Below are 17,191 nucleotides of genomic sequence, written 5' to 3'. Positions count from 1 at the left end.
CACTCAAACAGAGTAAATACAAAAAACTGAAGAAAGATGTCACAGCCTTCAGTCACGAGCGAGTATACCCCTATATAAGAGACGATTACGTCCAGAATAGAACCGGGAGTGACCAGGACACAGACAGTGATCTTTCAGACACCGCCTCTAATGACTCCTACTCCAGTAGAACAAGTAACCCAAGGAATCAGAGAAGCAGGGGCCAACAACAAAGACCGTTCAGACAAAGAGGCAGAGGTTGGGGGGGCTATCAGGGCCCACCACTATATACACAGTATCCATTCGGTCCACCACCAATGGGTATACCATTCCCACAGTGAAATCCGGTCCCCCAAGACTACAATTACTACGGTCCACCACCTTTTTTAGGGATGCGCCAGGGACAACCACGGGGAAGAAATCGGAGAGGACACCAGGTCCATTGGAACAACGACCAAGAAGACCAGACCAGAGTATCCACACGGAGCATGACAGCGGCGTCCAATCAACCGTCAACCAGCCGAAAGGACAATTAGTTGTCAATCTCTCGGAGGTCATACTAACTGATCCCCAAATCGCAGCTTTAGAAAAAGGTCTTGGTTTTGTCCCCACTAATAGGGTAGACAAATTTAAACTCTGTCTAGAAATTAAAGAGTTTGTACGCAAGCTTAAATTAAGAACTTTCTTTGCTGACAAGACATCCTCTGATAGTCAGCCTACCGACACGGGTTTGAGACCAAAATCCACCTTCAGTCCTTTGGACTCAACCATACCCATTGAACTATTGACCTTTGAAAAAGCCGTAATGGAAGATCTAAATAAGACACTTAAGGAGGAACACCAAACCTTTCAGAACACGACGAGATCCGAAAAGGAAGCACTACAACAGCTCGCCAATAATGTTGACATCACCATAAAACCAGCGGATAAGGGTGGAGCGATAGTCATCCAAACTACCACTAACTATGACACCGAATGCAGAAGACTCCTGGGGGACCAGAGGAATTATGAAATCCTCCCCGATGACCCCACTGAGGCAATCCGGATACGAATAATGGGAATGGTAGAAGAAGCAATCACACACGACTGGATATCCAAGAAAGAGGCTGATTTCCTCATTCAAAAATCACCCCGAACACCCTATTTTTATACCATTCCTAAAATCCATAAAAACCTCGATAATCCACCAGGGCGTCCGATTGTTTCGGGTATTGGCTCCATTCTTGAGCCTCTATCCAAATTTTCAGACGCTTTCCTCCGCCCTTTAGTCCAGGCTACTGATACCTACCTAAAGGACACAAAAGCAGTCCTACAACTCCTTGAAGGTCTCAGTTTTGACCCCAATCAACATCTACTACTTGGACTGGATGTGGAGAGTTTATACACCAGTCTCCCACATAATGAGACCCTTGACATCATTGAAGAGGTTCTTTTCTCCGGTACCTGGAATTACCACACACCCAGGAATTTGGTCATGGAGTGTATCACCTTAGCCCTAAAAAATAACTTCTTCCTTTACCAGGATGTACACTATCTCCAAAAACACGGTACCAGTATGGGGAGTACCTTCGCGCCGAGTCTAGCGGGCCTTTACGTCCACCACCTGGAATCGCAGAGAATACTGCTTCAACAAAACCCATTTTTCAACATTATCATTCTCTGGAAACGGTATATAGATGACGTTTTAGTCATTTGGAAAGGTGATTCTGAATCAGTATCTAATTTTATGACTTGGCTAAATGAACAGAACTCCTTCCTCAAATTTACCCACACTGTCTCTAACAACAACTTGGTGTTTCTTGATCTATCTATATATGCTGAAGAAGGAAAATTAAAATCCAGAACACACTTCAAACCGACGGCAAAAAATTGCCTGTTGCTCTATGACAGTTTCCATCCTCGCCATCTTCGGGATAATCTGCCTTACGGACAATTCCTCCGTTTACGGAGAAATTGCTCAGAGCTTACAGATTTTAAAACACAAGCCAAAGACCTGGAAAGGAGGCTTCTAGATCGCAACTATCCAGAACGAATAGTCAAAAGAGGACTCAAGCGTGCCAGGAACAACAACAGAGATGCTCTCCTGGAAAACCAAACACCGAAAGAACAGGTGACCAGACCAATTTGTGTGACCACTTATAATACCCACTCTAACCAAGTGTCCAAAATCATCAATAAGAACTGGAAAATTCTAAACTGTGGCGGTCTGGATCTACCTAAACCAATGTTCTCTCACAAACGTGGCCGCAGTTTGAGGGACATTTTGGTTCACACCAGACCCCGTCTCCTTTCAACACATCAAAATACGTGCAGTTTGTTGCCACCCATCAAAGGACATCACCCATGTGGCGTGTGCAGTGCGTGCTCTCTTACAAAAAAGAGTACCCAGCTTACCTTTTCAAATGGGACGTCATGGGAGCAACGTAAGTTCACGAATTGTAACAGCAAGAACGTGGTATACCTCATTACCTGTCCATGCGGCATGGAATATGTTGGCATGACCACGAGACAAGTAAAGGTGCGGATTGGAGAACATAAAAGTAATATACGCTGCAAGAAGAGCACGACCAAAATGGCCACCCATTTTCTGAATATGAATCATGGCGTGGATGAAATCAAGTGGACTGTCATTGAACAACTCAACAATGATCGTGGACTCTTTGAAAAGGAACAACGTTGGGTGTTCCGTCTGGACACACACATAACGGGCCTGAACGATGATATACCTTGGGCACAATTGACATAATAAAGGTGTCTCCTTACTGGATTACTATCAATAATCTATCAAGAACGACGAGGTGTGAATAGTCAGAATTTGCCAAAACGTTGTGGGTGTACTTGCATACACCAGAGCACTTCTCCCACAGGGTGTTGTGTTCCCCCCCCCCCCCATCCTCCCCCTTCCTTTCCCACTTCCCCCCCTTTTTTCTCCCCCTTCCCCCCCCCCCCCCCTCCTTCTTTGATTACTGGCGCGACTGCTTCATTAGGCACACCGTGTCAATAACGGACCTTACTTATTTATGTAGGAGTCTACCACAGCTTAAAATCTTTTTTCATCAATCTCAAACTTAGCATTGTTTTCGCCAGCCCCGTAATCCTTTATTGTCAATTCATATCCCCTTAGACCGATTTTTTTCCCCAGAGATTAATGCACATATTGGACTTTGCGTATTTATGTAGGAAACAACCACAGCGTAAAATCCAGCTAAATCATCTATCATGAGTTCAGCATTGTCTTTTTCGCCAGCCCCGTAATCCGTTTTTGTCACTTCACACCGGCATAGACGCAATGTTCCCCAGACATTGGTGCACTATAATACTCTTTTTATTCAACATCTCTTCAACCTAGAGATTTCTATTCACTTCCGTTCCCCAGTGTGCAAGGGTTACGGTCTAGTCTCTGTAAAAGCCCCAACCCGGAAGCGCTTCTAGGTGCTCCGCCGTCATCAGCTGACTCCCATTTTCCAGCCAATTACGGGAGCTTTAAGAGCGTTCTACCCGCCATGGTTCCAATACACAGCGGAACCGCGGGAAGGACAGACTCGTAGCTGAGATTGTCAGCCAGGGCACGTAAGTACGGAGCCACGGCTCCGGTTTGAAGACTTCGTCCATCACTCAAATCCTTCGCTGGAGGTAACAACCTGATCCTTTTTTTACCCTTTTTTTCCCCACTAGAACTAAAGCTCCATTACGATCCTACCCGTTCTAGGTTCATGAGGCATTTTCCTCATATACATATAAGTATGCACCTTTGTTTTTAACCACGTTTCTCACCTGAAATGCCAATGATTTTTCACGTTTAGTTATAGAGTGTGTGTTTTCTGTTGTGTAGTGTCTTGTACTGTCCTTTCTTTTACAGGTCACTGCACACTTCCTGATAACGCTAATATTACAGTTGAAGCACGCTATTTATAGTCACATTGTGGCGTTTATTTACATTTACAGGTACTACGCTCTCCTTCTGGGGAAATTGATAAAGTCTCTGTTTCCCTTTGCAGATCTTCATACATACTATTAGGTATTGTATACACGTGCATTATTTACTGCATTTTTTTCACTTTTACGTATTTACTAAGCACATGCTTCTAAGCTGGGAGGGATCTTTTCTCTGTCCTGATGAAGATGCCCAGCATCGAAACATGTTGACCCACAAGGAGTAACCACACATTACGTAGGCAAACTCCGCACTTTTGTTTTTACTAGCACCAGCCCTCTTGGGACAAATTAAAGTTTTTTCTGTCTCCCTGGGCCAGTTGCTTTTTAACATACACATTCTCACAACTACAATAGACCCTCCCTTTACATCACACATAGTACTTCATCGAAAGTGCTCCCACGTAGTCGTAGGTCGTAGCACGCCCCGTCCCGCAGCGGGGCGGGAAGACCCCAATGATGAAGCATGACACCATGGGCCATTCTTGGTGTGTGAGGGGTATTTAAACAACATTGGGTGTGCTCAACCACGTTTTGGGACACTCATTCACCATTACCCCTGCTATCTGGTCTTTTGAGTACCTCCTTCTATAAGGTGGATCCTTTTGTTTATAAACTGATACCTAAGTGGAGGATGTATCCACCTTAGCGCTTACCTCTACACTCCCTAATCTTGTTATAATTGAGCCTTCAAAATTACCTGCAACAAAACTACGTGATTTGAGGGGGGGGGGGCTGGGGTTTTGGTCCTGGGCTCGCCACCATCTACGGAAACCTACCAAACCCACACATTTCTGACAACTAGAAACTCTGTGGAGTCCAATGAGGTATGGCTTGTGTGGATCCCCCAACTTTTCCCTACCCAGAATCCCCTGCAAACCTCAAATTTAGCTGGAAAAAAACACATTTTCCACATATTTTTATGTGGAATCACCATGGCCGCACAAATGTTCCACAGCTTTCTCCTTAGTGTCCCGAGTAAAATGATACCTCACTTGTGTGGGTGTTCAATGCAGAATTGGCGAAAAACGTATTTTTAAATAAATGTAGCACTTAGAATTCTCGGTGCAATACCCTTATTTCCTATGTTTTGGACTCTTCCCAGTCACAGACCCTTTCCCCAACCACACAAGTGAGGTAACATTTTACTCGGGAGACTGAGGGGAACGCTGTGGGGTAAGACATTTGTGCCGGCACAATGATTCCACTCAAAAATATGTGGAATTTTTTTTTTTTTCAGCTAAATTTGGGGTTAGCAGGGCATTCTGGGTAGGACAACGTTGGGGGATCCATGCAAGCCATACCTCGCTGGACTCCCCCGGGTGTCTAGTTTTCAGAAAATGTCTGGGTTTGGTAGTTTTCCAAGATGCCCATAATTAGAAGAAGTTACAGGTGAAAATGTTGACACAAATGGCTGTTTTTTTTCAACTAATTTTCAATTTTTCCAATATTCAACGGTTAGTTTCTGTAAAGGAACCTTGAAGGATCTACACAAATGACCCCTTGCTGAATTCAGAATTGTGTCTGCTTGTCTACTGGAAAGAGGTTGGAAGCACAAAAAATAGCAAAAATAGGCTATGTCTCTGAAAAATGCCAAAACTGTGTAAAAAATGTTGTTTTTCTGACAAAAGTCTGCTTGTTCCTGAAAGCTGGAAAAAATGTGATTTCAGCACCACAACCCCTTTTTTGATACTATTTTCAGGAAAAAAAACAGTCGCTTTCATCTGTAGCCCCTCTCATTTAGCTGTATTTTGTCTAATATCTGGGCCCCCTCTAGGGGAATCCACAAACCCTGGGTACCTTTAGAATCCCCATGATGTTGGACAAAAAGGACGCAAATTTGGCGTGGATAGCTTATGTGGGCAAAAAGTTACAGGGGCCTAAGTGCGAACTACCCCAAATAGCCAAAAAAAAGGCTTAGCACGGGGTGGGGGAGAAAGGCCTAGCAGCGAAGGGGTTAGTGTTGATGCCTAAACAAATATTTAAGGAATGATCTTGTATATGGTTTTACGTGTTTTGTTAAACCCATAATATAGAAATGCACCTGCACTTTTCTTCCTCTGCTGGATGCCTGAACTACTTGAGGTCAGTTTCTTCCTATGCTGCGCGTGCCCAAAAATAATCTAGTAAAGTGCGTAAACGCTGCTAAGTCAAACGTCTGACGTACTTTCAAAAGTCAGTTGGATATCAGTGTGCACGTATTGTTAGTGGTGAGTCAGCGCAGAGATAGAGAACAAAGCATATAACCACTAATTTGTTTGAGAGGTTCTGCTGCAGATCTTGTCATGGGCAATGCTGCCATCTAGTGGATTGTTACATTATTGCACCTGTATACAAAAACACTCAGCCCGGTGTGGCATAATAAAGTAGCCTTTTCACTACTCAAAGTCAGAGATTCTTTATTAAGGCCAATGGCCATAAAAGTCGCGCACACAAAACAACATATATAAAGAATACAATTCATTCCAATAAAAAGTCTATGCGAGCAAGCATCAGGAGTAAAATAATACGGGACAGTTGTGGGTCACTCTCACTTATGAGGGAACGTTCTCCTCTGTCAAAAACCTGCCCTTGTCCGCCATGTCAGTCGGAAACGTTCGATTACAGTAGCCTTTTCATTACTCAAACGTGCGCCATTCTCGGTTTGTATTGTGCCAGTGTATGATAGATAAAGTCCTCATATGAGACATTTTAATGACACTTTATCGCAAGCAGTAGAACGAATAAACCGATGAGCTCTACAGATTTCCAATCCTGTTTATCTTTGAGCATGTGATTGTTTCTAGCCTAAGTGCCTTCTGTCATTCGTACAATTAACTACTAGGCAGCTTTTCTCGCTTTATCTGTTATTATTAAGATGTTGACTCCCTGCGTATTATTATTGTTATTAGGTCTTTATTGCTTTATTAACAAATATAATTGCATTTGAAACAAATTAACAATCGGACAATATATAAAAAATATAAATATATATAGTCTCCCTGAGTAAAAGTGTCACCTGGAGCCCATTGGTGGAAAACAACAATCCTTTAATTCTGAACGCCACTCATTGCGCGTCATGAATGATGGAGATGCCAACGTTTGCCATCAAAATACACCCTTGTTTAATGTAACTTTTGCATCTTAAATATGTTCCAGGTGAAAGAACTTATGCAATTAAACATTCAGGAAGGAATCAAGCACTACTACGACGATCTAGACTTCAAGAATATCTTGGACTACGTACAAAAAAAGGTTAGTGGATAATTACTTGCCTGTACATGTTTGATACTTGCATGCCCGAATGCGACTCTCCGAGACATTATATTTCGCATATTGTTAGGATTGAATTGATAGTGTGATTGTGTTGTTCTCTCTATTGATAAACTGATTTGATTCCACGCAAGTGGCCCGAGAGTTAGACCAATTTCCAATGTGTTCATGTAATTCCCCTGGAGCCGGAAGCACTGAGGAAGAGGTGCATTTTACCAGTATTTCGGCTGCTGAAACTCATGGGAGACATTCGGATGTGCAAAGACAGTCGGGGCAGTCGTTCGGGTTTCTCAGGCGATTCCTTACTTTTGAGGCTAGCCTTGCGGAGACCCTTATAATCTCTGGTATCACACCCCGCCCCCTTCAGAGTTAACATAATCACGCTTGGTATCCTCATACCACGTGTTCACATGTGTCCTCATGTAACGCAACTGGTGCTATCTAAAGCGCCCTGCTACCCGATTCGGGTCAAGTTCGCGCTATATAAAACTCTCTAAAATAAAAAATTAAAAAAAATCTGTAATCCCAGCAGTGAGGGGTAAAGTGAGAAAAACAGGGGCACTCGTGATGAGGGTATTGGTGGCGTGGATGAGGAAGAGGGTAGGTTGCATAGTAATTGGATAGTAGGATAAGGGACATAGGTGGTGGTAAGCACAGAAACACACGGCAGCAGAATTAGCATCCAATAAGAAAAAGCATTTGCTTGTTTTGATGGAGTTGGTTTCCCAAGCAGCATCTTGTTACAGTGGGATCCGGTACTTTGTCATAGATAGTAATAGACAGTGGAGGAATGTAGAACCATTGTAGTGTGCAGGAGATTGCTGACCCCTGTATCTTTGCTCTTAAAATACATTTTTGTTTTACTCTTTGGTGTCCTAATTGAATCCCCATTGTATGATCGCCTGTGGTGGGTGCCAAGTGCCTGGGTTCTAACGTCTCATGACAGTGGGATTTTGTGTGCTGGATATTGCACAACATTTACTCTTTGTTTCATGTGTGTTACTCCTGAAGCATTGATGTGGCCTTCTCCAACAACTTCACATCAAATCGACTTGACTTAAATACGCTGATGGTTCGAATGTTTTTCTAAAATAATAGCACATTTTTGTGCACATTGATAATGTTTTAACATTCCCGTGGATTGCTTACCCTTAAACGTTTTTTAACATATGTGTTTCATTATGGTGAGTAAAACTGAAGTTTGTGTATTCTCTGGTCTCACTGCTAGCTTATAGCGTGTTCCTGTGTCTTAGATATCACTATATTTGTTAACTCGTTTTTCACAACTGATTATCAGGCTGTATGTTTGTTGCTAAATGAACTCCATTTTCCAATTTTTGCCCATTTTATGCTTCTGTTTTTTTGAGTTTCCTTTCTTATGTTCGCGTTGTTAATGAAATGGCAACTCAGTAATATCCCATGCCATTTGCCCAGTGGTAGGTCTTGTCTGGGATTTGCTGTCTTTCACACTGCAGGAAGCACAGTCGTAGGCCACAACCACCCTCAAGTTACCAAAGTAATATGGTTACAAAAGGAGTTTGTAAAGACTGCATTTATTAATGCACTTAATAAATATATCAGATTGCCAGACCTTGTGTGAAATCAAGTAGATCACTCCTATTGAGAGCATGACTCAGCCCCTTCTCTTCTTCTATCTCCGGTCTGCCTTAATCAACAAAGCCTGCAACTCATTCAGCAAAACGGATGCCAGAGGCTGTCCCCAATCCTGGATCTATCCTATACCAGGATGTTCTCGTCCCATCCTCCCAACCAGACTGTACCCCCACATCTGGACCTCTGGGCTGCACTATCCTGTTGGCCATGAAAACATTTATGGATCATGTGCCCCCATCCGTGACATTTGCTTGAGACCCCAGATAATCCTCTTCAGGGCAAAGGGTCTCAAAATCCCCATCTCTTCTCCCAGCTGGCTTTATCCATTGACAGAGATCACCCACCCACCGAAGTTTGAATTAAGAAATGTTTGTCTTCTTTGGACTGATGAAACCTGTCTTTTGGAAAGTGCTTAGAAACACAAGGAATTAGCAGCTCATATGAATTGTTCGTCAAATGCTTGCAACACCTCTTTTGGTAAATTTTGATATTCAGCCATCAAACAGACAAATTCATCCCCCCAGCCATATATAACATAGAATTATAGATGGGAAACAGTGAATTACGGGATGTTTTTTACCAAGGGGTTCTGAGTGACATTAAATCGACAATGAGCTCAAGTTGTCTATGGTGTCACTCGGGACCCCGAGGTGAACAAAAATCCCGGTAATCCATTTTTTACCCTCCAGTAATATTGTGCTATATATGGCCCCCAAAGTCATCTGCCCCAGCCTTCAATTGCTGCACAGGGGAAGTCCCTGTTCCAAATAAGAAAAAATATACTTTGTCTGCCATCAGTCACCAACCCCCATCTTCCCTGCCTTCCTTCCCTTCTCCTGCCGCTGGGCTTTGTGCTTTCAGTCAAAGCAGACAAGCAGCACTGCACTCTCAAAGAGCCCTGAGAACTTGGCCTGCAGGGCCTTCATGACATAGCAACAGTGGTTAACAAGTTATGTTATCAACATTTGCTACATCATAGCAGCAAACTACCAGATTTAGAATCTGGCGGAAATGATGGAGTCCTCCTATGGAAGTCATCAGGGGCGGCTGGTGACATTTGGAAGTGGTGAGGCATAAAATGATTGGTATACTGCACCGTTGCGAGCGAGCGTAGCGAGCGCGCCCGAACCACCATAAGGGGGGTTTCGAGGGGTGCTCCCCCCGCGAAAATTTTGAAAAAAGAGAAGAAAAATGGTGCATTTTCAAGCAAATTTGAGAAAGCAGGAAGGTTAATAAAGCAATTGTGAAAGTGCAGTTATAACATTAATAAAGAGATGTCATATAACATAGGTAGCTGCTTATTCAGTATAACCACAGAGCTTCAGAACAGACTTCGAGATACAATGCATTTCTGAGTACCTTACTCACAGATGTTTTTTATTTAACAAACAACTAAACTGTTTGCAAAGGGCTTGTTTTGCTGGTTATTACGCCACTTGACGGTAGGTTGTAATAAACTGGTGGACGATAACCGTGTGCTCAGTTGTCTGCGCAGGGCTCAGTCTGTCACAGCCATCTACCTAATTGAGTGGGATGGAAGCAGCCAGGACAACTCGTTTCAATACTGCAGACCCTATTGACTTAAAGATCGGGTGCCGACATCTTGTGAGCCTCAGCCCTCAGTAAACATTATTTACAGCTCTCCATTTTAACTCGGCTGTGCTGATGCTGGATAGCCAGTGTGCCCTGACCCAGAAAGGGGCCGTTAATCATGTCCTGCATCTTGCATCCCACATTTGGGTCTGACGGCATGATCTGGGGTCTGTTTACTGTTGGAAGGCTGGGGCGCAGCACAGGTGAGCATTCTTATGTATTTGACGAAGTAAATGGCGATATGCACCATTGTCATCGCAAAAATGCATTTATAGATTTTTGTGTTATTTCCATAAATCTGCTGCCGGGTCCATCAAAACCAGAGCTGCACTCACCCAGGTAATACGATAAGGCGGCCTTTTCAAAGGTAATGGAGTGCTATTGAAACAGCACTCATTTTTCTGCTTGTTAAGATTTTTTTTTGCTTTGGATTTGATTTTAAATTAAAATGCCTCCATGAGATGTTTTTATGCTCAATTTATGGCTCAATAATTGCTTTTCACAAGTTATTAATTCTCGCACAGGCTGCAATACCTTAGACTGCATCTTTCTCCCATGATTTCCATGCAGTGTCACTGACAATACTGAAAATTAGCATTTTAAAGGCTGGGTTATTTTGCAGTGTTCTGGGAGATGAGTTGCAAACACTGCGGCGCGAATGTTTTATTGGTACCAACCCTAAACGTACTACCGAGAACCCTCTTGTTGAAGTAAACATTATCTTGAAATGCGATTAAATGAAAAATCTGAAGCTACAGCGATTGCGGTGAAAGATAAGTATATAGTGACATTGCATAATTTAAAACTTCATGGGCCTAGGTGCCTGCCTGTTTATATAATTAGTGCATTGGCAATGTCTCAGGGAGTATCGATTATTACATAAATATTTATGAAACTTTCAAATTCAAATGACTAATGCTGCCTCCGAGACACTACTGAGCAAGGAATAAGAATTCTTTACTTCAAACAGTCCAGAACAGGGCTGTTTCTCCCTTGTTTTCTACTAGTGAATTATTTTCAGAGCATGTCTGTTGTGGGTAAATAAGTAGAGGGGAGACTGGTGTAAGAGCAAGGGTGGTTTCGCTGAAGGGGGTTGTGGTGGGTAGAGAGGGGCAAGCTTTGCTTTCCAGGCATGAGGGGGCTAACTGGTTGGGTCAGGGCCACTGATGTTTTTGACTGGAATGACAGGGGGGCGGGGCAGCTAGTCTAGAAATTCAGCGGATTTCTGCGAGAGAAGGAAGAGAGTGGGATGGTTCAAGAATTGGGTTGTTTACCTCTTGAAGCTTATTTTTAGGGTGGGCCTGTTTGTCACTGAGAGTTATTTACCTGGAGCAGGACGTTTTCCACCAGGGCTGCTTTCAGAATCCAGTTCTTTCACTTGGCTGTTGTTTACAGAACGTGGTGGCTTCCTCCTTGAGGTTGTTTCGAAAGTCAGACTGTTTCCAGTTTGGGGTCGAGGAGCGAGTGGAGGGTGTTCGTTCCTGAACAGATTTGTTGTACCCTCAGGGGTTTGGTTTCCACGGGGTGAGGGTGCTACGAGTCACCAGCTCGGCTGCTTTCAATTGTGGGCTGGCAGCAGGGCTTTAAGTGGGCCTGGTCTTGCTGGTGCTGAGCAGTTCTTAAAAAGCAGGTACCTACAGGAGTTCCTATTGGGCTCTTCATTTTTTTGCCCTTACCATCAGGGTGACATTTTTTATTTTTAACTCTGCAGCAGTACCACTGCTCAAAGCCTTTGTTGTAACTTCAAAGAGACTCGTTTTAGTTCTTTCAGTGTCATCGTATCAGAACTGAAGCATTTTCAATATTATATACAACAAGGCCATAGTTGTTGCTTATTTATCTTATGAAACTAAATACCACAGACAAAGACAATAGTCCTGGCTTGTTGTAGGTGTAATGTTACTTTTTGTATCATATATCTGGATGGATGCCATGACAGAAACAGCAAAATACCAGTCGGGCGGCACACTATGCTAAGCACAGATTTAGCTTGGGTGTCTTTAAGCCACGCCCTTAATTTCATTGACACGTCCCTTTGAGAGACCCCGCAGTTTTTTCAGCCCACTTAAAGCCCTGGCTGGCAGAGGACGTGGTGAACCCTGTCCCAGAACCAGACTATTTCCACTGTAGCCTTGGTCCCCAGTCACAAATCTAGCAAATGTGGGTAAAACACAAGGTGCCTTTTGCGGATTAGAGTTGCAAGACGAAAAAGTAATCTTATTTGTATTTTTCTGTGCCCGTCTTCTTTAATACAAGTAATAGAATGAGTGCCAGACAATGATCGAAGCAATGGACAGAGACAGTCACAAAAGTCAATCTGTGAATGAAGAACAGTTAACAATGGTTTCATAATCCCATTCTCCAGTATTGTGACATACCTACACTTGTGCAATGAGCTAATTGACTCCAGTTTGGAAGGAATACACCCGTTTAGTATTAGAACCGCTAAAGTATCTTTCATAAATAAAAGCCACGTAAAGAACATTTGCTGAACATTCTAGGTTTTAACTTTTTTTTTTACTATTGGGTAACACAACCTCACCAAGGAGCTGGGAGATGGATTGATCGTTTTGTCATCTTTCATTGATAACCGCCTCAGTACCATTTGTAGAGTGTAGGAACATCCACCCTGTGCCAACCCATCAGACATTGTCCGTGTAACTTATCTATGCTGCATTGCTGTCTGTGTGTGCTCGTAAATGTGTCAGGCTAACAGATTTTCATACACGTACATTTAAGATATAACAAACATGAACGCGAAGGTCAAACCGGCGATAGTGTGGGTACTGTCGTTTGATCGCTGTGCCCGCACTGTATATATAATACATGGGTTTCTCTGTATTAGAGCAGGAGGATTATGTATTTATATCAAAGATTTGAAAACAAGCTCAGTGCTCCCAAACGAAAACCATTACAAATATTCTATTATTTAAATGTTCAAGGAGTGCAGCCTGGCACCGCGGCGGCAACTGGAGGCCCTTACCGCACACACTTCTCAGAATGAAATGCCAGAAAGTAGTAAGCCTGTGCCTGCACCGCATGAGGTCTCGTCGTGGTCACACTCAGTGGTGTCGACTCCTCGTGGCACTGAGTAACAACGCGGTGACCGTGACGGAGCCTGCGCAAGCGAGGTCACGTCACAAATCTATGGCCAATCACAGTGCGGCAAAGCGGCAGGGCCACCCCACCGACGCGCATCACCCAATGCGGCAAATGCCTGCCCTCAGGCTCAGGCTGCGCGGTGTCTCTGCCAATCCAGACGCTGCATTAGCAGCGCCAGGATTGGCTAGAGCACGGATGACGGCTCGCCCATTAGGAGACCGGGGGCTGCTGCTTGAAGCAACCCTCGGCTCCGACTCCCCCCCCACTCGCTTTCCTGGCTTCAGTGGCTACCTATTGGCCAATGCTATCATAACTTGGGAAGTGTGCATGTTCGGGATGGTCATATCCCAAAATCGAGCATGCACACTTACCCGCACTATTGCAGCAGCTGCTTCTGCTGTCACTCAGCCCCGCCCCCACCCACCACCCCCTTCAGCGCCGCGATTCTGCGAAAACATAATGCCGACTGCTTGTGCTGACTGCGAGCGCGCGCAGCGCGCGGACTCTCGAGTATTTCTCTTTGACTTGTCTGATTCTGTGCTCATTGTGCTGGCTGGCTAGTGGGTTAGTGGGGCATCGCCCCACCGCCCCAATGGACGCACCGCTACTGGAAGTCATGTATAACAAAGTTTATACATTGGGTGCTGCCCCCTAAGGGCTCTGTGGTAGTTGGAAGGTACTAAATAGTAGGCCTCATTTCCTTTACAAATGTTGTTTGTTTTAGCACTTGTGACCCATAAGGTAAGACATTCTTGACCTGACTTAACAATGGCTAGCTTAATCTTGATTCCTTTTTTGATGTTAAAAGAAGGCAGCAAAGTGGTTACCAAAACTCCTTCCTAATCCTTTGCTGTTCCAAAAAATTGGAACAAGTTTGGTCATTGGATTGGGACATACATAAGAGTACGGAGCATGTGTAGAGGGAGCCCTGCACTAAAGTGACAAAAACAAGTCATTGTTAGAAATGGGGTTTCTGGTTGGCTGGGTTATGCACCTAAGCCAGGCAGAATCCACCGCTCTAGTTATGGGAAGTTAGTTACACACCAAAGATAACCTGTGCTCACCCCCTGGTAGCTTGGCACAGAGTAGTCAGGCGTATCCCCACAAGCAATGTGTAAAGTATTTGTGCAACATATGAAGTACAGTAACACAGTAAAAACACCACAAAAAGGACTCCACACTAGACTTTAGAAAAATAGGAATGAATGAAATAGGACCAGAACGACAAGCGAGCTAGCGATTAAAAAGACACCTGTACTAGATGATACTATAATTAATTCAGTAAAAGTGGAGTCATGAATGGTTATTTCATGTTACAACTGTCAGCGACCCTCATATTCCAGAAGCTGATCTCACACCATTATCCAAGGGATGAGTGGGTTGATCCTCACTGAAGGGGAGATCTCGCCCTTTATCATGTTTACAGGGTTGTGGCAACTTCACTTGGGGTCTCATGCCATTTAATAAGCTATTCCAGGCACAAATTGCGCTCCGGCTAAATTCTGAAATCCCTTTATATGGTATTTAATAGGTGTGCAATTTCATCCTAAGTAGGAATCCCAATTTGGGTGCAAAATTCGAGGCTGAGCTCCAGTCGTGGTTATGACCAAACTGGGAATGAAGGCCTACGAGGACACAGGGTGAGGGAATTTGCACCACTCTGAAATAGGACTATAACCGAAACAAAGCAAAACATGAAGTTCTGAAAACACTTGTATAACACATTTGATAAATCACAGTATTTCTAGGCTGCACATCTATGTACTGCAGCCTGGACACCAGTGATCCATCACAAACCACACATAGCTTCTAAAACCTGAGTTAAAGTAAATTAGGAATACAAAACCACATTATAAAATTAAGACGCTTAAATAGAAGTCGATAAATTATCCAGTGGGATTACAACCCAGTGCTTCCTACCTGATGGCAATAAATATGTCTGTACTCCTTGAATGACCCAATTAACTTACAGAAGGGTGAAAACGAATCGCACCCTAGATTTAAAATATCGGGTATTAATAATATTTTGCGAAAGATCTAGAAAAATATGTAAAAATATCAGGTTTTACCACTAGTTAACAAAAGAAGCAGCAGAAAAAAGCAAACTAGCACAGAGATTGCAACTGAAAATGGCACCTGTCCTTTCCATGCAACACAAAAGAAATACATTCTTACTTTTGAGCTAAAATGCAATTTAATGAGCACCGGCAATTCTTTCTCTCAACCTGCAAATCTCATAATACTGTGTCACATGACAGCAAATCATCCCAGCCAACTGCCCCACATCCCCTCTTTCAGCAGGCTGAGGACTCTGCGGCTTAGCCTTCTCTTTGTTGGAAATCCACCATCTCACCACAATCAAGAGTGCTTAGAAGCACAGGACCCAAATGTAGATATAGTCTGGGAAGATATATATGGAGCCGAAAGGAAAATCAATCGTCGCAGTTGATTATAAGGGATCAAGAAGCAGGGACCTGAGGGAGCCTAGTGAATGGCGTTCCCTGTGGGGACATTTATTTGTGGTTGATGGTTTTACAGCCTGTAGTCATTGACTGTGAATACATCAGCAAAAATGTACAGAACACACAGACTATAAAATAGCTGAGTTAATTCTAGTAACAAAAAAAGAGAAAAAAATCGGGTCTGATGATTCTGTGCAAAAGCCAATGTTGTCAAGTGAGCAAAAACAGGGATCAGTGACCGAATATGGGAAAATATTGTGTGGACATATTATCGTGTCAAAAATATTGAGGAGCAAAATAGAAAGAATGTAAGTGCAAATAGGTAAGTAAAGATTTACTATCCTTAACTCCACATCTACGTACCTTGAAAAAGGTTGCCCAATGTGAAGCTGCCTTGCCGATGTTTGGCTCAGTCAAATGGTGAAAACTATAGCAGGGCCAGCCGTGAACACCAAATCCTTTCAAACAGCCTACTGATGTCACTGACCATGTCATGAATGATGTAATATGTGACATCATCAGCAGTGCATTGCGGGCGCGCGAGTTATAGTTAGCAGAACTAACCATAACGGAGGAATTTCTATGGTTTTGTAGGAGTGAAATGTCCAGCTAACTATAACACCCCTGAAACCTATGTTTTTTTCTGTGAATTTCTAAGGTTTTTTAAATGCTGATTTCTAACTATATCGTCTCTGAAACCTATGGTTTTTTCAATGAATTTCAAAGGTTTTTTAAATGCTAATTTTTAAGTGTAATAGTAGTTATACCTATTTTTTGTACTGATTTTCTACAGTTTAACTGTTTATTAATAAATATTTTATTCATTAAATAACATTATATATTTTTCTGACAAATGCAAAAATAAATTAAAAAAATAAACTGAAATATTGTTTATATTTTTATTTTAATATATTTATATTATTTTCTTTTTAAACAAAAATGTTTCCAATTGTTTTTCGGAGTCGCGCACCCAAAATCGTACACATCACGGTGGGTGCGCGGATTCTAGCCGCTATTTTAGAAACGTCGTGAAGGATCCGCGTACGGTGTGCGACGGCTGCGTGTTTTTCAGTTACATCATATACATTTAATATTACGTGATGTGCGCGATTGGTATGCGGCCAGTCCGCGACTCCTGCTCCCGCGCATTTGCTGCACATGCGCATTACGGTACATGACGCTTGCGCGGTGGCGGGTCCCGCGTGACGTCATATACGTGTTGGGGCACGCTGGGTGCGCGACTCCCGCAAAATGTT

General features: G+C 43.2%; 1 protein-coding gene across 1 annotated transcript in view; it reads left to right on the top strand.

Annotated features, from left to right (window-relative positions):
* Positions 1 to 17,191, top strand: part of LOC146784531 (tetraspanin-15-like) — a 284,252-nt gene that overhangs the window by 193,180 nt on the left and 73,881 nt on the right. Inside the window, exon 4 of the mRNA XM_085633458.1 lies at positions 7,051 to 7,146. Within this exon, the coding sequence (XP_085489584.1) occupies positions 7,051 to 7,146 (96 nt within the window). The remainder of the gene's footprint in view (positions 1 to 7,050; positions 7,147 to 17,191) is intronic.

Source organism: Triturus cristatus, chromosome 11 (genome assembly GCF_964204655.1).
Source record: "Triturus cristatus chromosome 11, aTriCri1.1, whole genome shotgun sequence".
NCBI lineage: Eukaryota > Metazoa > Chordata > Amphibia > Caudata > Salamandridae > Triturus > Triturus cristatus.
This window is presented reverse-complemented; position numbering and strand designations above follow the sequence as displayed.